Here is a 25235-nt window from a genome sequence, read left to right on the forward strand (position 1 = left end):
TTGAACCACAACTTTCAGATCTCAGCCTCCTGAGTAGCTAGGATTACAGGCGTGAGCCCCTGGTGCCCAGCTTTTTTTTTTTTTTCCTCTCCCAGTCCTGGGGCTTGAACTCTGGGCTTGGGCACTGGCCTTAAGCTCCTTCTGCTCAAGGCTAGTACTCTACCCTAGAGCCACAGTGCCGCTTCTTTTTCTGTGATTAATTGGCAATAAGGGTCTCACAGACTTCCCTGCCCCAGCTGGCTTCAAACAGAACCAACATGATCCTTAGATCTCAGACTCCTGAGTAGCTAGGATTACAGGTGTAAGCAACGATGCCGGCTGGAAGGGTATGTTTTATTTTCACGTGAGTGAAAAAATCAGCTCAGGGAGATTAAGCAATTCAGTCTTGCTCCTAAATCTCTACAGAGGCAGATTTGCAAGCAAAGTTGCCTGGATCAAGCCTGAGACCTTTTTTTTTTTTACAATATCAAGGACATAAAATGCAACCATGGAGAATAATAGCAGGGAAAAGGATGTGAAGTCAGCAACAGCTTAGGAAGTGGGTGCTGACTTTATAAAAAAGTGATACATAGAAACAAAAAGCAGTCTGTGCCTAAGGGATTAGCCTGGTCCTGTGTATTTGCATGTTTCCATACATTTTTCACAACTTTTTCTTGCAACTTTGTTTAAAAAGTATGGCTACAGGGGCTGGGAAGGTGGCTCAGTGGTAGAGCGCTTGCCTTGCATGCCTGAGCCCTGGGTTCCATTCCTCAGCACCACATAAGCAAAAAGAAAAAAGTCAGAAGTGGCGCTGTGGCTCAAGTGGTAGAGCACTCGCCTTGAGCTGAAGAGCTGAGGGACAGCGCCCAGGCCCAGAGTTCAGGCCCCATGACCGGACCTACCCCCCCCCCCCCCAAAAAAAAAACAAAAAAAAGAAAAAGAAAAAGTATGGCTACAGCCAGATACTGGGGGCATAAGCCTGTAATCCTAGCTACTCAGGAAGCTGAGATCTGAGGATCAAGGTTCGAAGCCAACTCAGGCAGGAAGTCTGAGAGACTCCAACTACCAAGAAGATGGACATGGTAGAACACGAGCTTTGAGCACAAAAGCTCAGGGACAGTGTCCAGTCCCTCATTTTAAGCCCTAGGACTGGCACCAAAAAAAGAAAACGGAAGTATGTCAGTTAGTGTGGCATGGCACACACCTGTAACCCCAACTTATTGGGAGGCTGAGGTGGGAAGATTACATTTGAGTCCAGACAGGGCAGTCAGATTTGGCCACTGAAACTCTTAATTAAAACAAATAAAAAAAGCTGGAAGTGGTGCTGTGGCTCAAGTGGCAGGGTGCTAGCTCTGAGCACAGGCTCAGGGACAGCGCCCAGGCCCTGCAGTCAAGCCCTAGGAATAGCAAAAAAAAAAAAAGTTTTTTTTTTCTTACTATAAACTATGGAAACTGTATGAAGTATAAAACATTTTTTTTCTCACAAACCAAGTGTGTTCCTAAAGTCCTAAAGTTTGAACTCAGGGACTTGCGCTTGTTCAATGCAGGTGCTCTACTATTGAACCACACCTCCTGACCCTTGTTAGTTTTTTTTCTTTGTTTTTGTAGGTGGGGATCTTGCTTTATGCTCCCTTGCTCCACTGGGGATGACAGATGGGAGCCACTGTACCTAGCCACTGGCTAGAGATGGAGTCTCTCAAACTCCTGTGTGTCCAGGCTGGATCTTCACCTCCTACACAGCTGGGGCCCCTGGCACCACCACGCCCAGCACACATGAGTTCCTCTGTAACCTTCCCAAGAACTTCACCCACTATTAGCTTTTCAGGAGCTTTGTTGACATTACAATTTACATACCATCAAGCTGTGTAGCTGGGTAAATTCTTCTTGGAGGCTGGAGGACAGCAGCTGTGTTTGGCCAGGCTGCTTCTGCCCTGGCCCTGTGTCAGATGGAGGACCTGCACTCTGCCGTGGGTCTCTGCCCTCCAGTGCTCAGGTGGCTGGTTCCCTGAGCCCCGAGTCTGGGATATTCAAGGCAGGAAGAAACGCCAAGAAGCTGGCCGCTGTGTCCCACGGGCCCCGAGGCCTCTCACAGGCTTCTTTAGTTCTCTAGCATTCAGTCTCCTCAGGTGCGAGGCTTACTTTCACTTAGCAAGAGGAGCAGCACAAAGTATGTACACCCCGGTGCTCAGAAGCACAAGTGTTGCCTTATTCTTCTTCTTCTTCCAGATGAAACACACAACATAAAATGAGCTTCTTGGGATACAGTCTCCCTGTGGCCAATTTACTATTCTGCCTCAACTTGTGGGGATTACAGGTATGCTCTTGCATACTGGTGGTGAACTTTTCCTGCCTAGCCTGTCAGGGTGGTTTGTAGCTTTCTGTCAGGCCACTGACTGATAAAAATAATACAAATACAAATATTGACACACCTAAGAAGATTGGCAAACTTAGTTTTTATGAGGGGGGAGAATGGACTGTTTTTACATTTTGTTTACTTCATATGTGGTGTAAGAATTAGCAGCTAAAAATTATACAAAGGACTGGGAATGAAAATATTTACTAATTCAGGATAAAGTTATTTGCTGGGCAGTTACGCTAAAATTGAACATTTTGGCTAGTTCTGTATAATATATCACAAACAGCTGAGACATATCAGATGCACAACTGAAAACTGAATCAAGTTTTTAAACTTAGTTTACAGTTTTAATAAGTTAATATGTTTCAGTAAGTTCTCAAATTTATTAATTTTTTAAACAGTAGCAAAACTCACACTTTCCTTCTTTTGAAAGTGCTTTGATGGTTTATCAGGATCCATTAAGAAACGTCTAAATGGAAAGAAACAAAGAAATACATTTTATGTATCAGTTTTTAAAAACAGAAAAACGCCAGATAAGCTACAGAACATCAGACTTAACTAGTCACAAAATCTACATAAAAATTATTTTTTAGTTTAGACACATAGGACAAGAGAGAAATATAGAATTTTTTTTTTTTGATTGGTAATGGGGCTTGAACTCTGGGCCTGGGCGCTGTCCCTCAGCTCTTCAGCTCAAGGCTAGCGCTCTACCTCTTGAGCCACAGCAACACTTCCGGCTTTTTTCTTTTTGCTTATGTAGTGCTGAGGAATCGAACCCAGGGCCTCATGCATGCAAGGCAAGCGCTCTACAACTGAGCCACCTTCCCAGCCCTGATGTGTATTTTTATACATATGTAAAAACACATTGATGGCCCAGGATACTAGAAAAGGCAGAGTTGAACCTTAGTGGTAATCAGCTGACTTTACCTCCAGGACTTCACAGGGGGCCCCAGCTACAGGCACAGGTTTCCCACGTTGTTTTGAATATTCTGTGATCAAGGCCACTGCTTCGTCTAAGCTAAGGAACCATAAAGGAAAAGTGTGGTATGAGGACACTCTTGGGGGTGATCAACGTTTGTCCTCTTGATTATGGGGACAAGCCTCACAGGTGCATACTGAGGTCTACATGAATGTATACTTTGAGGATGTGGAGCTTACTATACGTATCAAATAATACTCAAACAATACGCATCCATATATGACAGTAGGCAATGATGGCAATGATTCTCTACAAAAATAAGCAGAGAAAAATGCACGGGAGGAGAGGGCTACCTCTGAGTGACCAGCGCAGCAGAGCGGATGCAGGGATGGACTCAAGAAGCAGCGCTTTCCTTCCTGAGCATCGGCTCAATTCTTCCTTACCCCCTTTACCTTTCATTTCTGGCCCCCCCCCCCATGCCAATAAGCTTATTGTTGCTGATTTTGCAGGTGCAGAAAGAATCAACAGCAAGATTAGTAAAAGCTACACCCTACAATAAAGCCTCCATGCTCTGAGCAAACATTGGAGGAATAAATGTGTAATTTTGGAGTTTGAGGCAGGATTGTCAGACACCTTTTTTTTTTTTTAGGGCTGGTCCTAGGGCTTGAATTAGACCTGGACAATGTCCCCGAGTGTTTCCTCTCAAGGCTAGTGTTCTGCCTCTTGAGCCACAGCTCAACTTCCAGCTTTCAGTGGTTAATTGGAGATAAGAATTTGACAGACTTTCCTATGTCAGCTGGCTTTGAACTGTAATATTCAGTCTCCTGATTAGCTAGGATTACAGGTGTGAGCCACCAGCACCTTGTTGTTAGACACCTATTTGGACGATTTAGGCGGCATGTCAAATGATCTGATTCCAGGTTCACGTTCCAAGGGTTTGGATTGCAGGGCAATAAACAGTAATGGGATAGCTCCACAACGGAACTTTCACTTACAACCACACAGCTCTACCCTTGTCTGATAGCTTTTTCCAAAATAAGAACACAATTTACAGAAACTGAACAGTAAGTTGGCCCATACGCACTATATTAACTTACCTTACGTCATTTGCCAAATAGTTGACTAGTTCAGTGATGTTGTTGTTGGTATTTATTGCATGCAACTTCAACACTTGAAAGTATTTTGTCTTTGCCAAAGTCCCAAACTCCTTCTTATTTATGATAGTATTCAGAATCAGACTTCTAATCTAGAGAGTGACAAGTTAAATTAAAAACTGTTAAATTCCAAGTCTTATCTGAGACTGAAAATTCCTCCTAACCAGAAGCTGAATGGCCATTCCATCGGAACTAGGCTTCCTTCTTGGGGGGCAAGAAGAGAGAGGCTCCGCTCCCCACGGTGGAGCGCAGAAAAGAAACACAGCTATTGCTAAGCACTTTGGGACTTCGTCTGTCATAACATTATCTGTTAAGACTATAAATATTCCACTGAGTACAGCAGGAAAGAAGACAGCCTTAGGGGCTGGGAAGGTGGCTCAGTGGTAGAGCGCTTGCCTTGCATGCAAGAGGCCCTGGGTTCGATTCCTCAGCACCACATAAGCAGGGGGGAAAAAAGCCAGAAGTGGCGCTGTGGCTCAAGTGGTAGAGCGCTAGCCTTGAGCTGAAGAGCTGAGGGACAGCGCTCAGCTCTAGAGTTCAGGCCCACGGCCGGACCCCCCCCCCCCCCCCCCGCAAAAAAAAAAAAAAAGAAGACAGCCTTAAAAACAACAAAACTGACAATTTTTATTTTATTTTTGTCGGTCATGGGGCCTGAACTCTGGGCCTGGGCGCTGTCCCTCAGCTCTTCAGCTCAAGGCTAGCACTCTACCACTTGAGCCATCGCGCCATTTCCAGCCTTTTCTGCTTATGTAGTGCTGAGAAATCAAACCCAGGGCCTCATGCATGCAAGGCAAGCACTCTACCACTGAGCCACCTTCCCAGCACCAGGGATTTTTATTTTTAAAAATTTTGTCAGTTGTGGGACTTGAACTCAGGATCTGAGCACTGGCTCTGAGCTTTTGTGCTCAAGGATAATTAATGCTCTACCACAGCTTCACTTCTGGTTTTTATGTGATTAATTGGAGATAAGAGTCTCACAGCCTTTCCTGCCTGGGTTGGCTTTGAACCACATACCTTAGATCCCAGCTTCTTGAGTAGCTAGGATTATAAATATGAACCATCAGTGCCTGGAACTACTGAGGTTTTTTATATATAGCACATATATATAATCTTAATTTTATTTTGGCGAAAGTGATTACCTTCTAGAATTGACAGTTTCTAGTAAAAGGAGGTACAATTGCCTCTTACTTGGTGGGAAAATCCTGCTAAGTGGCCAGTGTTCATCTGCTCTTCTAATTGCTGCAAAATGATTGGAGGATTGCATGAGTCCAGAAAATTCTAAGGAAAAAAAAAAAAATCAAAGCATAATTTAAAAAAATATTACTACTACTAATTTCTGTCAAGTCTGAAAGCTTAGCATTTTAAAGTCAGAAATATTTTAAAGAATTTTCTAATATAAGCCGGGCACTGGTGACTCAGACTTGTAATCCTAGCTACTCAGGAGGCTGAGATCTGAGGATCGCGGTTCAAAGCCAGCCCGGGCAGGAAAGTCCGTGTGACACTTATCTCCAATAAACCACTTGAAAACCGAAAGTGGTGCTGTGGCTCAAGTGGTAGAGTGCTCGCCTTGAGCTGAAGAGCTGAGGGACAGCGCCCAGGCCCAGAGTTCAAACGCCATGACCAACTGACCAAAAAAAAAAAAGAATTTTCTAATATAGAATAAAAACCACTTTTACCTTTAAAAAATTACTGAGCAATTGGGGCTGGGAAGGTGGCTCAGTGGTAGAGCGCTTGCCTTGCATGCATGAGGCCCTGGGTTCGATTCCTCAGCACCACATAAGCAGAAAAAGCCAGAAGTGGTGCTGTGGCTCAAGTAGTAGAGCGCTCGCCTTGAGCTGAAGAGCTGAGGGACTGTGCCCAGGCCCAGAGTTCAGGTCTCACAGCCGGCAAAAAAAAAAAAAAAAATTACTGAGCAAGGGGGGCACAGTTATTTTATACTACTTATTCAAAAAGTAAGACCTGTTTAGCAGATATTTCGCTGCTATAAGTGCCAAAAGGAATTTACTTAAATCCTAAAACATTCAAAAGCAACAAGGGATAAGTACATGAATAATCGAAAAGGAAAAAAAAAACATGTCAAAGACAAGTACAGATGGCTTTGAAAAGGCAATTAATAGACCATAAAAACACATATGTTCATTTACACAGCTCTCTACCTACGCCTTATCTACCTGTGGAGGAAATAATAGTAAAATATTTCAAACTGCTGTGCTGTGCTCTGTTTGTGCTTGTATTTTTTAGAAAAGTGAGTTATTTTAAAGAGGTTTAGTATTTTTTGGTCAGTTATGGGGCTTGAACTCTGGGCCTGGGTGCTATCCCTGAGCTCTTCAGCTCAAGAAAAGCACTTTACCTTTTAAGCTACAGCACCACTTCTGGTTTTCTGGTGATTTAGTGAAGATAGAGTCTCACGGACTTTCCTGCACAAGCTGGTTTTGAACTGTGATCCTCAGATCCCAGCCTCCTGAGTAGCTAGGATGACAGGTGTGAGCCACAGCACCCCGCTAGGTTTAGCTATTTTTAATAGTGTTGTCTCCAAAATTCTTGTATTGCTCAACTCCCACACATAAAAGCTCCCCCTCTCTCCTATCTCTCATTTGGCAAAGTACTTTGCTAAAGCCTCCTTGGAGCTTTTCCCATCTTGTCCAGTTCCTCACCAACCTCTCCTTAGACTCAGCTTCGCGCAGGGGAGTGATGTACAGCTCAGGAAAGTTAACATTCATGGCACCTCCGTCCTGTCTGATCAGGCCCACAGGCTTGGCTGTTCCAGCTAAAGTACTACTGCCATTATCACCTCACTTCTTCCAAGGAAATAAGTTGTTCTCCCTGATGAAGAATAAAAGGCCAGCCTGCAATCCTAACTATTCAGGAAGCTCAGATCCGAGGATCCTGATTCAAAGCCAGCCTGTTTAGAAAAGTCTGTGAGGCTCTTAGCTCCAATAGATTACCAAAAAAGCCAGAAGTAAAGCTGTAGCTCAAGTGGTAGAGTGCTAACCTTGAGCAAACGAAGCTCAGGGACAGACCCCGTTCTTGAGTTCAACTCCCTGGACCAGTAAAAGGAAAAAAAAAAAAGGTCTAACCCCACTTTAAGACATCTCTGCCAGCTGGATCTCAATGGATCTTTCTGTCTTACCTCCCTCTAAACCCTCCATCTTGCTCATGCTTTATAGGGCTGGTCAGAAGAAAACAGGACCTGATGTGAAGCACAGGCAACCCAAGTCCTTTCATTCCCTTAGCAGTCCCGGAGGAATGGCGTCCCATTACCTTAATTTGCTGGTGTCTTTTCTCTGAGTGGGGCATGAGCATGAGACAAGCCAATGCAAAGGCCGGGAGCTCTAACTGGACATACTGCCGGGCGACTCCCATCATGTCTAGATCGTCTGAGACAGGACATCTTCGAGAGAGAAGGTCACTAGTTAATGATCTATTGTATGTTACAGCTCCACACTTCCAATAATTTCAAACCCCCAAGTGCTGGTATATGATACATGCTTATACCGTGTAACTCCAGACCTTGATGGCATCTGTGAGAGAAAGCAGCTCTGCCCGCAGGAACAGGGCTGCGGGTCCCAGCTTGACCGTGTCTGAGTGTCTACAGATGCATAGACTTCTAGTACTAAGGTCTGAATTCAATTCAGAAAACGCTTAGTGAACATCAACTTGCTAGGAAATGGGAAATACACAGGCTGTAGCCATCCTGAAATATGAATTTTATTATAAAAACAAGTGTTGTTTAACTTCCCAACAAAAAGGAATCACAGCCGTCCTCCATTGACCCCAGGCGCTATACTCAAGCCCCTTGGTAAATGCCTGAACAAACCCTACACATACTATGGTTTTCCTCTACACAAACAAACCTACTTATGCTAAAGCCCAGCTCTTTGACAGCATCACACCAGAGAGGCTAAGAGTGGCTAGTGGGTATGCCGGTCGTATACATAGCACGGACAGGCTGTCATTCATGGTGGAAGGCATGAGATTTTATAACTTTACCCACAATGGTGCTCAATTTAAAATGAATCAATTGTTTAAGAAAATTTGCATGAATATTTTCAGACTGTAGGTGACAGCAGGTAATGGAAACCACAAAAGGAAAACCACTGGAGGAAGGATAAGAAGGATGGGGAAAGGCTGGGAAGGTGGCTCAGTGGTAGAGTGCTTGCATGCATGAAGCCCTGGGATCGATTCCTCAGCACCACATAAACAGAAAAAAAAGCCGTAAGTGGTGCTGTGGCTCAAGTGGTAGAGCGCTAGCCTTGAGCTGAGGAGCTGAGGGACAATGCCCAGGCCCAGAGTTCAGGCCCCACAACTAGACCCCCCCCCCCCAAAAAAAAAAAGAAGGATGGGGAAAAGAAACGAGCAAGAGGGAGAGAGGGTTGGGGGAGAGGGGTTAGGAGGTTGGGAAGGGTTATAGGTAGGAAGGGGCCACTGTGCTCAGAGATGCTGGCCAGAAATAATTTTAGAAGCAACAACTCTCACTTCGTTGGCAAGAGAATGAATGTTTACTTACTCTAGGACAGCGACCAGACTCTCACAACAGTCTACTAACTGATCGGGTCTTAAAGGACAAGAGGCTGGAAAGGAAAAGCAATAATGACACACAGGCACTCAGGTACCAACCAGCACCGCCAGTTTTTCAGGACAGGAAGTACCTGAGAGGAGAGGGATGTGGATGACGTGCTGCCAGGCCTTGCTGAAGTAGGGGACCTGAGGAGACAGCACATGGCGGACTTAGGTATGGGTGCTTTGATCTCTCTTCACTTCGTAGTCATAGAACTACACATAAAAAGCTTGGGCTACACATTCTAGGACCAAAGTCTTAAGTCTGCTCCCTCCCTGTTTGAGATGATGATAGTCCCATACTGTCCTAATTTATCAAAATAGGAATAAAGGATCTATTTCTATATAATATAGTGATTATGAGGCACATAACTTGGGAAATTAGCAAAGATGAATAGGATATGGTATTTGGCTTTAATGACCAAGGAGCTGACCACTCAGTCCAGTATGCCTGGCAGTCACAAGGCCAGCAAGTACAAAGGTTAAGTTTAAAGACTTAAAAAACAAACTACATACCTGCCATAATGAATGCATACCAGAGATGGCTTTTAAAACTTTCTTTAGATAAGAAATCTGTAAAAATAAATAAATTTAAGAAATCCTGAAGACCACCAAAAATGGAATGTTTCAACATGAAATACTGGAACACACACACACACACACACACACACACACACACACACACACACACACACACACACACACACGTATGTGTGTGTACTCAGGGTACTCTCTTTTTAACTCAAATCTGGCTAGTGTTCTACCACTTGAGGCACAGCTCCATTTCCAGAATTTTGCTAGTTAAGTAGAGGTTAAGAGTCCCGGGGAATCTGCATGCCAATTGAGACCCTCAGGTTCCAGCCTCAGGAGTAGCTAAGATTATAGACATGAATCACTGGCACCAGGCAAAATGCTAGCTTTTCAAAGATCGAAAAGGATTATCTGTAGAAATTCAACTTGCATGACATTTGGCAGAGAAGTTGCCTTATATGTCCTTGAGTATTAAAACAAAACAAAAAGCCAAGAAACTTTCCAAGTGTTGCCAGTGCACCGCTGGCATCTGAGTTTGGATAAGTGCCAATGTGAAAGGTATGCTAAGGCTGCGCACAGCTTCCTCAAACCCGTGTCTTACTCACCATGTTGAAGCCGAGAAGCTTCTGCAAGAGTCCATTCCAGAGCTGCAGGTCATAGATTTTGTATTCTAAGCAAAGCTCTGCTACCAACTTCACCACCTGAAGCCAAAAACCCAGTCAAACAAACAAACACACCAAAGAAAGACAAAAAGACCAAAAACAAAAACAAAACAAAACAAAAGAAACAAGTTATGTTGCTTTAAGACACTAAATCCAACCACCTCTGGGAAAGGTCAGGTAGTTTAATAGGAAATATACTTATAATCTACAAATGTCTATTAATTCATTTCAATAAAGGCTTGAACCCAGGGCTTCGCACTCTCTTGACTTTTTCAGTTAAGGTTGCCGTTCCTAACACTTGAGCTACACATACAGTTCTGGCTTTTTGATGGCCACCTGGAGATAAGAGTCTTAAAGTTTTGTCTCTCCAAGCTGGCTTCTAACCTTGATCCTCAGATCTCAGCCCCTTGTGTAGCTAGGATTATAGGTATGAGCTACCTGCGCCTGGCCAATTCTTCTATTGGAGAATATTTTGCCTGTTGGCCTCATAGTGGCTCCAATGCCTCAAAGCCTAAGTTCCCATGGCAGCTAGAGGGGACACTCCCCTTTACAGGGGCCAAGCTCTGTGTGCACAAGGACAGCCCTTCTCTTTCTTGCTTGTAGCAATGATTTCAACCCAGGAGCTTTAGAGAAGAAAGGAAAACATTCCAGATTGCCTCATCCATTGATCCCCTAGACAGGAAAAGGAGCAAAGAGCTCAGGGCAGTGGACCTGCACGGGGACAAAGGGTCTGTCTTTCAGGCACGTGATGGTGAGTGAATACAGGAACATGTGTAAAGGTGGGAGGCCCATACCTCTACCTGTATCATTCTTCCTACCTGTGGCTCGTGGCTGTGGTTTTTCCATAGGCCCTTAATCATTCCTTCTTTAGGGCTGTTGCAAAATAATTCACATGTGATGGGGATGTTCAGTGTCTCAAATGATGCCAGGAAGGTTATACATTTCAAATAGGATCTGGAACATAGAGGCATTTATAAGATTTATTCTTTGTAGGCCACATTTACAGTAAAAATAAAAGGGTGTCTCAAGAAGATGAGGCCAGTTTGTTGGGAAATGTCCATTTCATTTCCTAAATGTACTCACAGAATTTTATATCAGATAAAATTAGTTTGACAAAAAGAAACCATCTAGTTTTCTAAATGTTGCTAAGAAACAATGGGGACAGATGTTCTCAAAGACCTATCTCCCTTTTGTCAAAATGTCCAGAATAGAGAAGGCGATAAAACTTACACAGCTATGTGGAGGCTGTGTAATGAATTAAAGGCCTTTGAAATCACAGTTCCAGGGGCTGGAGCCAGGGCTCAGGTGTAGAGCATAAGCCATTGAGTGCAAGCACTAGATCAAGAGTTTGAGTCCTGGTCTTGGACAAACAAAACAAAACAAAAACATAGTCCCCCTCCCCCCCAAAAAAAGAGAGCTACCTATTTAATAAAACAATGAATAAAATACTACTTACTTGACTTCTTCAATAGGTTTTTTGAAGAGAGATTCTACAGTTTCCTTATCAGCCAGATATAGGAGACACTGAAGAGCTCGTTTTTTGTGAGAAAGAGTTAGCTGGCGTATGCCCAATGTCTGTAAATCCAAAAAGACTTGGAGAGTTGAGTTGCACATCTACATGTTGTAGTTAGGTAAATAAGGCTCAATTTAGGTAAATATCACCTTTTTTGGGGGGAGGGACAGCACTATGCTTTGAACTCAGGGCCTTAGCCTTATTACCTCTTAAGCCATGGCCCCATCCCTTTTTTCCTTTTGTTACTTTTCAAATAAGGTTTCACCTTTTGACCTCACTGGTCTGGACTGCGATCCTCTTACTTACATTTCCTGTGTAGGTGGGATTATAGGTGTAGGTGTGTACCTGGAGAAAATCTATAATCCCCAGAAGGCATAGTAGGAGAATCATAGTCCCAGACCGGCTCAGGTAAAACAACAGAAAAGAAACCATAGCAAAAAGAGTAGGGCATAGCTCAAGTACTATAGAGCTTGCTTGACAGCCTGGGGTCAGTCCCCAGTACCAAGCAGGGAAAACACATTTTCATACTTCGATATGTGAAAGCCCGAAGGCCAAAGAGGTTCCATGTGACACAGAAGTTCATGCCGGAAGCTGTGTTATGCAGGCACAAGGCCAAGGTGGAGACTTCTTGGGACCAGATTGTTTGGTCCCCTGGGGTCAGGAACATTGACTAATTAGGGAGCTAGTCGCCCAGAGCCATCAATGGTGCATCATTCACTCTGCTCAGCAGTGGTTACAAGAGCCAGTGCTAACTGGAGCATAGTGTGTGTAATAGTCCTTGTTTACAAGAGTAGCATAACCTTTGATTAAGTATGCAAGCCAGCCTTATCTCAGGCATGGCCTATGAAATCAATGGTGGAAAGCACACAGGAAAAGAGCATGACCCTGCCGAGCCCATGGGGGTTTTGATAGTTTCTAGAGCTTACACTTGTAGCTGATGTTGCAAACATGAACAGCATTCTTGAACTGTAATCAATCGGACGAGACAAGAGGAGATATACAACTCTGCAAAAAAACAAAAAAAAACTATTTGTTTTTTAACTTAGCAATAGGTTACTAAAACCAGAAACCTGTGTTTTTGTCCATAGTAAAAGTCAATTGGACATCCCAAACACAGGTCAAGATTTGGTTCCATGACATTTTTGCTTTGCCTGTTCAAGGAGTTAAATATTTTTTAGAGTTCCTTCATAACTAGAGAAAATGATATAAGAATCAAGAGTCAGCCTGGTTTTCATCTGTAAAATAGCTTGTCAATTTGGGTCACTTAAGTTCTACTTAGGAAACTGACTTATGACCTGGTATAAATATGCTGAAGGTTTCACGTGTGGAAAATGCTGCTTTGGTAGAATCCAGGACCTTGCAAGTGGCCCATTTCGACGTCTGGCCACAGGGCCGCAGGGAAGGGCCTGAGGGACCAGGCAGATGACAAAGGTATGCCACGGAGCTCCCACTGGAAAAGACAGCAAGCTCCTTCTAATTTTTGCTGGGGATTTATTTTCTTCTCTCTTTGAACTGCTTCTGTCTAAGACTTTGCATGTGATTTTTTCAGTCAGAAAGGCCAGGAGCCATCTCTTGCTTAGACAAAGATGTGTCTGACCTTAAAAGACTAGACAAGAGGGCAGGCAAGGTAGCTCAGCGGTAGAGTGCATGCCTTGCAAGCATGAGGCCCTGGGTTCGATTCCTCAGCACCACATAAACAGAAAAAGCCGGAAGTGGCGCTGTGGCTCCAGTGGTAGAGCGCTAGCCTTGAGCTGAAGAGCTGAGGGACAGCGCCCAGACCCAGAGTTCAGGCCCCATGACCAAAAAAAAAAAGACTAGACAAGAGAACTAGGGACATGGCTTAAGTTTAAAGTGCTTGTGTAGCAAACACAAGGTCCTGGGCTCAGTCTCCAATACCACTTGAGAGAGAAAGGATATGGAGAAGGAAGACTAAGGAAGCACTGAGCCAGCCACATGGCAAGTCCAAAGCCAGCCCGGGCTACTTTCCTGATGATCAGATCTCCAGGATCAAGGCAGCTGTAGAATCTCAGCCACTTGACTGACCTTTGGTCTAGATCAGGAATGGCAATAGGCTGGTATGCATGCCACCACACCCTCTTCTGGGCCTATGCCAACCACCACTAATAGATAACTACATTCTGTCTGATTCAGTCTCAAAAGAAGCAATCTGATGAAAGCAACATGTTTTTCTTGGTCTCAGCCGTAGAAGGACAAAGATAATTTGGTGGCCCATATTTGAGCCTTCCCAGCCTAATATAGTGAGAGGACAAAGCCTTGGCCTGAGATTGACTCTCTGCTTAAGGGGTCCTAGAAACTCTAATCCTAATCCTAGATCTAAGTTATTTTACCTTACTTGTCCCCAACACACACACACACACACAAACACACGCACATACATGCACACACACACTCACACACATGTGATATTCATATCAATGAATTGACTTTTTTCAAAGATTCGAATCTAAGCATATCCAGAAAATCTTTTTTTTCCTGTTTCCATTTCCTGGAGTTCATTTCAATAAATATTATGTGATATGATCAGATGCATACAGGCATTGCACAAAGTCTTTTATTTTATTTATTTATTTATTTTTGGGTCTGGTTATGAGGCCTGAACTCTGGGCCTGGGCACTATACCTCAGCTCTTCAGCTTAAGGCTAGAGCTCTACCACTTGAGCCACAGCGCCCCTTCTGGCTTTTTTCTTTTTGCTTATGTGGTGCTGAGAAATGGAACCCAGGGCCTCATGCATGCAAGGCAAGCACTCTACCACTAAGCCACCTTCCTAGCCCCCACAAAGTCTTTTAATAGCCAACCTCTGTAAAATTATTGATGGGATTTTTACTGAGCATCAAAAGAGAATGGTACCTTTGTAGTGTTTCATCTTCTTGATATTCAAATAATTCTGATGGTTTCTTTGAAAAGAAAACAAACTATATTAACGATATGACAAATAAATGCAAAGTGACATTCTAACTAGATCCTAGACTCAGGGGGAGAAGTTGAATAACAAACATTATAGAAGCCAGGGGTCAAACCCAGGGTCTCACACTTGCTAGGCAGGCATTCCCCCACTGAGCCAGGTCTCCAGCCCAAAAGATCCTTCTTTGAAGAGTCTGTGCCCCTAAAGACTTGTAAGACACAAACAGCCTTTGAGAAAAGCCCCTAGCTCCCACCCAACAGTGACTCCAGGGCTGTGAGCACTTACCTCCCTGGGTGTTGTTGAGGGACACAGCCATTTTTCCAATAACATGTCCCAGATTCTCTCTAAATTAATTTCATTGACTTCAGCTATTTCTTTAGCTATGGTGTGAATATCTAAGATATCCAAAGCGAGGAATTAAAAAAACAAACAAAACAAAAAAACTCCCAGATTTTTAGTGTAAGACAATTGGGAATCAAAACGATAGGTCTTCCTGAACCAAAATAAGAATTTGGTCCTCACCGGGATAGTTGTTGCCCGAGGAATTCTGCATCCTTTCAATTATGCTGGGGTGTTCATAGAGGCTAACAATGAGGTGTGCTGGCTTTCCTATCGCTCTTAGGTACTCGGGAGTGTTCAGCCTATGGTTGATGAGCACTGCTTCTGTGCCGGAACGCTGGAACTGGACATGAAGCTTCTTCAGCAAAGCCTGGGCCTTGTCACGTGTTTCATCCTTGCAAAAAACCCAAGCAGGAATTAACTGAAGTATATGAAGAGTGCCAATAGTGGAATTCTTCAGAAAGACTACGTCAAAGCCCACCAAAATAAGTACAGAAAATGGGTACTTGAAAGAGGCGGGGGCAAGGGGAGAGGTGCAGAAGAACGAAAGGGAAATGCAGGTAAGAATCTACTGCAGGGCTGGGAAGGTGGCTCAGTGGTAGAGCGCTTGCCTTGCATGCCTGAGGCCCTGGGTTCGATTCCTCAGCACCACATAAGCAAAAAGCTGGAAGTGGCGCTGTGGCTCAAGAGGTAGAGCGCTAGCCTTGAGCTGAAGAGCTGAGGGACAGCGCCCAGGCCCAGAGTTCAGGCCCCACGACCGGACCAAAAAAAAAAAAAAAAAAAAAGAATCTACTGCAGAGACCACACAAATGAGAAAAATAAGAAAAATAAGGGCTAGGGTGGGTGGAAGGGGACTGAAAATGTTGAAGGGATGGCACAGATCAAGGTGCACTGTAGATGTAAAGGGTGAAGGGCAAAAAAAACTCATCACATTACCTAAGAATTAAGAAAAGTGAGGGAAGAGGTGGGGTGGCTGAGAATGTTGAAAGGGGAGACACTGGGGCTGGAAAGGTGGCTCAGTGGTAGAGCGCTTGCCTTGCATGCCTGAGGCCCTGGGTTCAATTCCTCAGCACCACATAAGCAAAAAGAAAAAAGCCGGAAGTGGCACTGTGGCTCAAGTGGTAGAGAGCTAGCCTTGAGCTAGCGCTTGAGGGACAGCACCCAGGCCCCGAGTTCAGGCCCCACGACCAGAAAAAAAAAAAAGTGGAGACACTGATGGAAAGGCTCTGGATTCATAAACTGCTTTGGTGAATGGCAATTCCTTTGTACAACTACTTAAAGATAATAAAAATATTAAAATAAGGGGCTAGGGATGAACTTGCCTAGCATGCATGAGCCCTGGGTTCCATTCCCCAGTACCACATAAACAGAAAAAGCTAGAAGTGGTGCTGTGGCTCAAATAGTAGAGTGCTAGCCTCGAGCAAAAGAAGCTCAGGGACAACGCCAGGTCCTGAGTTCAAGCCCCAGGATGGGCAAAAATAAAATAAAATGTTAGAACTTGAAAAAAAAATTCAGGGGCTGGGAAGGTGGCTCAGTGGTAGAGTGCTTGCCTCGCATGCATGAGGCCCTGGGTTCAATTCCTCAGCACCACATAAACAGAAAAAGCAAACTTATTTTACCAATCTCAGGGCATGCTAGGAATTCATCTTTACCAATCCTCAGTTATATCCCTGAGCACACAGCTGCAGGTCTGCCCTCCATTCTGTGCACTGGGGAAGAGAGGGAGGAGGGCCAAGCAAGCACAGCTTCCAGTAAACGCCCACCTGAGACGGGATGTTCTGCAGCCATCTCTCAGCTAAATAGAGGCAGAACTTCAAACTAGACATCTTGAAAGAACCTGAAACCATAAAAAAGATTCATGGGCTAATCTGAATTGACAGAACGAATCTTAGTCAAAAGAATGAAAATTTGTTTTTGCAGTCCTGGGGTTTGAACTCAGAGTCTTGTGTTTGGAGCAGGTGCCTACCACTTAAACCATGCCTTCTACCCTTTCTGCTTTAGTTATTTTTCAAATGACAAATAACTTCTTCCTTAGGCTGGCTTTCTCTATGATCCGTCTATTTATATATATATGTATAATATATATAAATATATATTAAAAAATATTTTTTTTGGTCATCAGTCATGGGGCTTGAACTCAGGGCCTGGGTGCTATCCCTGAGCTTCTTTTATTCAAAGCTAGAAGTCTACCACTTTGAGCCACAGCTCCACTTCTAGCTTTCTGGTACTTATTTGGAGATAAGAGAGTCACCAGCTTTCTTGCCTGGCTGGCTACAAATTGCCATTCTCAGATCTCAGCCTCTTGAGTAGCTAGGATTACAGGCGTGAGCCACTGACACCTGGTTCACAATCTTTCTATTCTCACTCCCTCCTAGTTGGGACAACAAGCATATGGTAACATAGACAGCTTATTGGTGGAGTGGAACTTGACAGTTTTTTTGCATGGTCCTACCAATCTCTACCTCCCAAGCAGTTGAGATGAAAGCTGTCACCACACCTGGGAAAACTTGCAGATACTTTTATATAATAAGAATGAATATCAGGAATAGGAAATGTACTCATTGCTCAACCCCTCTGTACAGCATTTTTACAATTAAAAAACGTACAAAAAAAAAAAAGAATATCAGGTTAAAAGGGGCAGACAGATACCTAATATGAGGGATGAAGTTTGAGGCCAGCCTAGGTGGTAAGTTCATGAGATATCTGCCCTCTTCAACCCACAGCTGGGCATAATGTCCTGTGCCTGTCATCCTAGCAGCATGGGAGGCTGAGATTGGGAGGGAGGAGGTTCCAGGACAGCCCTGGTGGAAAAGGCTGGGTGTGGTGACGCACGCCTGTCATCCTGTGATGCAATGCCTAAAATAGGTAGTTCACAGTCCAGGCAGGTGAGACCTTCTCTCAAAACAGGGCAATAAAGGGATGGAAGTAGGGATTGGTTGTAGAGGGCCTGCCCAGTAATCACCATGCCCTAACGTCAACCCTTAAAGGGGTCCATGTCCATTTATATCCCCACCTACAACTGGGAACACCTGTGATCCCATGGACCCAACAAGGAGTCTGCATCACCTAAGCTGTGGAGCATTCAGCAGTGCTGAATGTATGTGGGAACATACATTTAAAAATACATGAGGGGCTGGGAAGGTGGTTCAGTGGTAGAGCGCTTGCCTTGCATGCATGAAGCCCTGGGTTCGATTCCTCAGCACCACTTAAGCAGAAAAAGCCGGAAGTTGTGCTGTGGCTCAAGCCGTAGAGCACTAGCCTGAGTTGAATAGCTGAGGGACAGCGCCCAGACCCAGAGTTCAGGCCCACGACTGGCAATAAGTAAGTAAATAAATAAATAAATACAGGATAAAGGTCTTAACCTTGAGACAGTTGGGGCTGAAGGCAGAGCTCAGTGGTAGAGGGCTTCTGGGCACTCACGGGGCCCTGAGTTGCATCCCTAGCACTATGAAAAAGGAGCACAAAGGGGCAGCATGATGGCTCCCTGGACTGACCCCAGTGGAAGGAGGCTCAGCTACCTTCTGGGACTTCCTGGGTGAGGCTGGTGGCGATGGCAACAGCCCACTCCGGGTTGACTATGGACAGCAGGTAGGACTCGATGGTCTGAGTGATCTTGGCTATCTCCTTGTTCTTTAGCACTGAGCACTTGGTGTGGGTTAATTTCAGGAGCCTGGGCTTCAGATTTTTCTCGAAAACATGCTTGGCAGTAGACATGTAGAGAGTATCTAGTGAGAACTTCCAGGGAAAGGCAAGGAAAGGGAAGTGTGAGTGCCTCCAGTCCACCATCAGGGCTGATGCTAGCACAAGGAAGCTCCCTGGCCAGGCTGTGGCCAGACCCGACCCAACCCAACCCAACTCATCCGGACCCAACCTGACCCGACCCGACCTGTTACCTTCATCAATTTGGAGATTAAGAGCAGCGTGGGGAGAGACTTCTCACTGAGCTCAGAAGCTGGGAAGGAAATGGGGAGAGGATGTTTAGCTTAGAAAAGCAAAAAAAAAATATATATATATTTTGGCTACTTACTAAAATCCATCTGAAAGTAATGAACATACAGAGAATCTTCCAGAAGTTCTGTGCCGTGCCAAACAATATTAAGTGAAAAGGCAGTCTAGTCTGGGCAGCCGAGGGCAGCGTTATCACATGCTCCAGCATATACTGGTACTCCAGGTCCACAGGAGGGGAAATTCTTTTGTATGACTCCAAGTGCTTCAGGAGACTCAATGCCTGCATTAAAATAAATCCTGTTTCTGTAGGCACAGCCCCGCCCTCACGGCCTGTTCCATTTCCCGGACAGACCTCTTTCCATCAAAACCTTTCCTAGCTTTCCCTGCAATGGTGCTCTCCTCAAACAATTCATACAAACAGTAAAGGAACCATCTAGAAGATAACAGTCCCTTGTTCTTGAGAGGATGTTTTATAAACAACACTACAGAAGCTCTTAATAATCTTTTCCAATAAATTAGAGACAAGCTTAAAAATTATTTCTGATGAATTAATTCATTTTTGAGATGGGGGGGGGTGTCTCGCTATATTGCCCAGTCTTGCCTCAAATCCCTGGACTTCAGTGATCTGCCCACTTTAGCCCCTCAATCAGCTGGGACTACGCATATATGCCACTGACCCCTAGCTACATATCATTTTAAATATAGAGGTCTTAGGTCTAAAATTAATTCTCTGTATCTATTTATCCAGTGTTTCTATTTTCTAGTTGGGGGCTTGTAGAGCTTTTAATTAACCTTTTTTCTTTTACTATTAAAATCTAATTTAAGAAAATGGACCAAAAGCCGAGTGCCAGTGGCTCACGCCTGTAATCCTAGCTACTCAGGAGGCTGAGATCTGAGGATCGAGGTTCAAAGGCACTCCGGACAGGAAAGTTGGGCAGGAAAGTCTGTGAGACTCTTATCTCCAATAAACCACTAGAAAACCGGAAGTGGCGCTGTCGCTCAAGTGGTAGAGCTCTCTCCTTGAGCTGAAGAGTGTAAGGACAGCGCCCAAGCTCAGCATTCAAGCCCCACGACCAACAACAACAACAACAACAACAACAACAACAACAAAAAAAGCCGGGCGCTGGTGGCTCACGCCTGTAATCCTAGCTACTCAGGAGGCTGAGATCTGAGGATCGCGGTTCAAAGCCAGCCCGGGCAGGAGAGACCGTGATACTCCTATCTCCAATAAACCACCAGAAAACCGGAAGTGGCGCTGTAGCTCAAGTGGTAGAGCGCTCACCTTGAGCTGAAGAGCTGAGGAACAGCGCCCAGGCCCAGAGTTCAAGCCCCATGACTGACCAAAAAAAAAAGAAAGAAAAAAGAAAATGGACCAAAATTCAGAAATAATTAAGAAGTTAGCAAGGGGCTGGGAATGTAGCTAAGCATACAATGTTTGCTTAGCATGCATGGAGCTCTGGCTTCCATTCCTAGGAATGCAAAGGGAAAAATGGAAGGAAAGGGAGAGAAGAATGAAACCGGGTAGGAAGATAAGAAGAAGCTAACGACAGTACTAACAATTGAGTGTTCTGGAGCTTCTCATAAATACGGAAGCTAAACCTAGCAGAGCTCCCTGTCCTTTTCCCCCTGTAATTCTTCATAACTAGTGCTATAGTCATGTCATTCTCTCAGATAGCTCATTTAAATCACCTCAGTACAGCAAAAATAAGATAAAGATAAATAATAAAATATGGGTATCATGAAACCTTTTTACTAAAGTAATAATAATAAAAAGAAAACCTTTTTATTCCTGGAATCCTTTTAAAGAAAAAAGCTCTAGAATAAAGTATAGAGTTCAAAGGGAAGTCAAAAGATTATCCAGAGATACAGGATAACTGTAATGTTGTTTGTGATCCAAATAAAAGCATAAAGATGATGTTGAGCTCTTTAGTGTATTTGTTATACCTGATTAATATTAATATTGGTTATCTTTTCATCAGCTCTCTCTATAACTTTCAGGACAACTTCAATCATCTCATAATCATAGGGATCCAACTGTACAAAAACAAACACAACATTAAAGTGTGAGGAGATATGCCGTGCAGAAGATTTGTTCAATTAATGTTTGCTGGTACATTAACAGATATAAAATGTCAGTGTACTACAATCTGGTTGAATTATTCTTTAAAATTTTCACTATAAGCCAGCCGCCAGTAGCTCACATCTATAATCCTAACTACTCAGGAGGTTGAGATCTGAAGATCATGGTTCAAAGCCAGCCCCGGGAAGGAAAAGTCTGTAAGACTCTTGTCTCCACTGGGCACTGGTGGCTCACGCCTGTCTACTCATGAGGCTGAGATCTGAGGATCATGGTTCAAAGCCAGCCCCTGCAGGAAAGTCCGTTAGACTCTTATCTCCAATAAACCACTAGAAAACCGGAAGTGGCAATGTAGTTCAAGGGGTAGAGCACTTGCCTTGAGCTGAAGAGCTGAGGGACAGCGCCCAGGCCCAGAGTTCAAGCCCCACCACCGACAAAAAAAAAAAAGACATCTCCAATAAACCACTAGAAAACCGGAAGTTACACTGTGGCTCAAGCGGTAGAGTGTCGCTTTGAGCTGAAGAGCACACAGAGAGCGCCCAAGCCCAGAGATCAAGCCCCACAACCGACAAAAAAAAAAAAAAAAAAGAATAAACATTGGGTCAAAATTTCACAATTTTATAAGATGTTGACATTGAAGTTCTATTTCTTCTGTTTCTAATGGGAAAATGAGAATAGGAATAAAGAGGCCTTTTCTTGGGAAGGACTTCATGTCAGTCTCTCTCAAAAGTCTTTTTAGCTGTACCTGTACTTTCTGCTCTAAGAAGTAACAGGGTGGTAGCTACATATACCATTCTTTGTTCTTGGACTCTGCCCACATATTATCATTTTCTATTTTTTAAATGTCAACTTGCATCACATGACTAACAGAAGTGGGAAGAAGGTCCATTTGTACTTGGGAAGTTGGAGCAAGTTCACATGTTTGGCTAAATTACAGGCAAAACACCCAACTGAAATTTGTCTTACAGTCTTTCAATCTTATTTCCCTGTCATTTACCCATCAAACTACCTCTTGACTAAAAAACTTTAATTCTGGGCTGGGAATGTGGCTTAGTGGTAGAGTGCTTGCCTAGCATGTATGAAGCCCTGGGTTTAAGTTCTCAATACCACAAACACAGAAAAAGCCAGAAGTGATATTGTGCCTCAAGCAGGAGAGTGTTAGCCTTGAGCAAAAGAAGCTCAGGGATAGTGCCCAAGCCCTGAGTTTAAGCCCCAAGACTGGCCAAAATAATTACAAAAAAACTTCAATTCTCAGAAGAATTGGAAAATACACATCTAAAAGATATTCATTATAGCAATTATAATAACAAAGTTTATTGTTTGAACATCTCTCCATAAAAATCTGTTTAAATATATTTGAACCACATAATAATAGAATAATAAAAAGCACATAGTAATAGGAATAATAAATAAGCTGGGTACTGGTGGCTCACGCCTGCAATCCTAGCTGCTCATGAGGCTCAGATCTGAGGATTGTGGTTTGAAGTCAACTCAGGCAGGAGAGTCTCATCCCTAATAAACTACTCAGAAAAGGCTGTAAGTGGCGCTGTGGCTCAACAGGTAGGGTGCTAGCCTAAAAAGAATCTCAGGGACAGCACCCAGGTCTTGAGTTCAAACCCCAGGCCTGGCAAAAAATTAAATAGATAATAACAAAACTAGGATAATCACTATACCAAGCTATTAACATTTATTTCTTTTTTGTTGTGGTTTTTTTGTCAGTCAGGCTTGAACTATGGGCCCTTAGCTCAAGGAGAGTGCTCTACCATTTGAGCCACAGTACCACTTCTGGTTTTCTAGTGGTTTATTGGAGATAAGAGTCTCAGAGCTGGGCCCCGGTGGCTCATGCCTGTAATCCTAGCTACTAAGAAGGCTGAGATCTGAGGATCATGGTTCAAAGCCAGCTCAGGCAGGAAAGCCTGTGAGATTCTTACCTCTAAAAAACCACTAGAAAACTGAAAGTGGCACTGTGGCTCAAGCACTCACCTTGAGCTGAGGGATAGCACCCAAGCCAAGAGTTCAAGCCCCATGACAGACCAAAAAAAAAAAAAAAGTATCACAGACTTTCCTGCCCAGGCTGGCTTTGAACTACAATCCTAGATCTCAGCCTCCTGTGTAGTTAGGATTACAGGTGTGAGCCACCAGGGCTTGGCTTAGTATTTATTTCTAAAGAGCTAAAATATTTATTCTATATAATAGTAGGATAGGAAGTTTCTTTCCCTTTTGGGTTTATAGTGGTCTCTCTAGGTTAAGTCTTTTTCAAAGAATGTATGCTATGTTTAAAAAAAAATGTGGGGGCTGGGAAGGTGGCTCAGTGGTAGAGCGCTTGCCTTGCATGCCTGAGGCCCTGAGTTAGATTCCCCAGCACCACATAAGCAAAAAGAAAAAGCCGGAAGTGGCGTTGTGGCTCAAGTGGTAGAGCACTAGCCTTGAACTGAAGAGCTGAGGGACAGTGCTCAGGCCCAGAGTTCAGGCCCCATGACTGGACCCCCCCCAAAAAAAAAAATCTGAAGGAAAAGTGCTGTTTAGAAATACAGGATATGGGGTTGGGGATTTAGCTCAGCAGAAGAGCACTTGGTTGGCAAGTGCAAGGCCCTGAGTTTGGTCCTTAGCTCTGGGGGAAAAAAAAAAAAGCTATAAAAGACCAAAAGAATATCCAAGGCAACTAAAAATACAGGACAGAATCATGCCTATAATCCAAGCTATCCAGGAGGCTGAGATCTCAGGATCATGGTTTGAAGCCAACACAACAGGAAAGTCTGTGAGACTCTATCTCCAATTAATCACAATAAAACTGGAAGTGGAGCTGTGGCTCAAAGTGTAGTGCTAGCCTTGAGTGAAAAAGCTCAAGGACAGTACCCAGGCCCGAGTTCAAGCCCCACAATCGACAACAATAAAAGATGCCCATGTAATTGTAACTCCTCTGTACGGTAGTCTCACAATAAAAATAAATAAATAAAAGAAAACCAAGAAAGAAAAACCAAGGAGAAAATAAACCAGGACATATAGGTGGCATTTGTAATCATACATATCTGATTAATACAGGAAAGATGCTTGAAGAGACTCCATGCATTCACTTCCCTATTTGTCCGCCTACCTTTCTCAGTATTCCACTAAGACTGATGACCAAATCCTTCGTGCTGGTGAGTAAAGGCACCATCTCGATGGCTTTGGCCAGGAATTTGGAATGCTGCCGCTTGGCAGACACCCGGGTGGCATCTCCCTGGCTTTGGCTGGCATTGGTGTTATGGAGAAGAGTTTCAATGAAGAGCTGGAGGGCTGCATCACAGTCCAACTGAAATGTGCTGAAAGAAGTTGTGGGTTACACCCTGAATCCCCCATGTGTGGATTTCAGACACCTTACCCGCTCCCACCACGCAAATTAAACCTTCCCATTGTCCAGCCCCAAGTCACACAAACTAGGGACCACCAGAACTAATAATAATAATAAGCCTTTTAGAAATCACAGTCTTTCCTAGGAAAGGTGAAGGAAGGGGTGACACTGTCCAGAAAAAGAAAGGTAGTCAAAACCTGTCTTATAAAATGTACAACATCTTAATAATAATAAAGTTATACTAAAAAATAATAACATTGGAAACAACTCAACTGCCCCTCAATGAGAGGATGGCTAAATAATGTATCCATAGGACAGAATTGAGCCCAGTTCAATAGACAGGAGGAAGATCTGTGCCTATGGACTGCAGAAGACACAGTAATAACAGCAACATGTTACAAAATGGTTTGCAAAATATAATTCTGTTTCAGTAAATTTTATAAACAACAAAGACCAACCTAGGCTTTTCTTTCTCTCTCACCCTTTTGGCAATACTGGGTGTTTGAACTCAGCACCTTGTTGATTACGGTGTTCCTTCCGTGGGGGAGTAGCCTGTGGCTAAGCCAACAACAAAAACACTCTGAGAGTTCAAGGAGTTACCTGCAATATTCCAGAATGAGGCTTGTGTCCATATCAATGTTCTCCACAAGAGCTTTCGTGAATTCTTTCTTGGTGAGAAAGTCTTGTCTGAAGGCTGGTTGAAAAGAAATCTAGAAATGCAAAGAGTAAAATGTAGTCTTGGCTGGTTTCAGGACTCTAGATCCTCCTCCATCAGCTCTCTGCCTGTTGGCATTACAGGTTGTGTACCGCCACTACTCTTCTCAATAGTACCTTTATTTTTTTGGGGGGGGGTGGAGGGAGGGAAACATATATGTACTGGGGCTTGAACCAAGGCCTCATGCTCAGCTTTTGCACTCAATGTTGGTGTTCTGCCACTTGAGCCAC

General features: G+C 43.9%; 1 protein-coding gene across 1 annotated transcript in view; it reads right to left on the reverse strand.

Annotated features, from left to right (window-relative positions):
• Positions 1-2655: 2655 nt before the first annotated feature.
• The window catches only part of Kntc1 (kinetochore associated 1), a 71260-nt gene continuing 48680 nt past the window's right edge, over positions 2656-25235 (reverse strand). Inside the window, exons 43-64 of the mRNA XM_042669106.1 lie at positions 24891-25000; positions 24054-24261; positions 20827-20916; positions 18991-19162; positions 18828-18886; positions 18453-18669; positions 16698-16771; positions 15118-15328; positions 14881-14990; positions 14541-14587; positions 12598-12676; positions 11615-11733; positions 10977-11112; positions 10102-10197; positions 9482-9538; positions 9058-9112; positions 8916-8979; positions 7670-7799; positions 5597-5686; positions 4352-4500; positions 3263-3353; positions 2656-2804 (exon numbers count right to left, since the gene is read on the reverse strand). Of these exons, the coding sequence (XP_042525040.1) occupies positions 2784-2804; positions 3263-3353; positions 4352-4500; positions 5597-5686; positions 7670-7799; positions 8916-8979; positions 9058-9112; positions 9482-9538; positions 10102-10197; positions 10977-11112; positions 11615-11733; positions 12598-12676; positions 14541-14587; positions 14881-14990; positions 15118-15328; positions 16698-16771; positions 18453-18669; positions 18828-18886; positions 18991-19162; positions 20827-20916; positions 24054-24261; positions 24891-25000 (2385 nt within the window). The 3' untranslated portion in view covers positions 2656-2783. The remainder of the gene's footprint in view (positions 2805-3262; positions 3354-4351; positions 4501-5596; positions 5687-7669; positions 7800-8915; positions 8980-9057; positions 9113-9481; positions 9539-10101; positions 10198-10976; positions 11113-11614; positions 11734-12597; positions 12677-14540; positions 14588-14880; positions 14991-15117; positions 15329-16697; positions 16772-18452; positions 18670-18827; positions 18887-18990; positions 19163-20826; positions 20917-24053; positions 24262-24890; positions 25001-25235) is intronic.

The sequence above is a fragment of the Dipodomys spectabilis genome, unplaced genomic scaffold, assembly GCF_019054845.1.
Source record: "Dipodomys spectabilis isolate Male_0828 unplaced genomic scaffold, ASM1905484v1 ptg000480l, whole genome shotgun sequence".
In the NCBI taxonomy this organism is placed as follows: Eukaryota; Metazoa; Chordata; class Mammalia; order Rodentia; family Heteromyidae; genus Dipodomys; species Dipodomys spectabilis.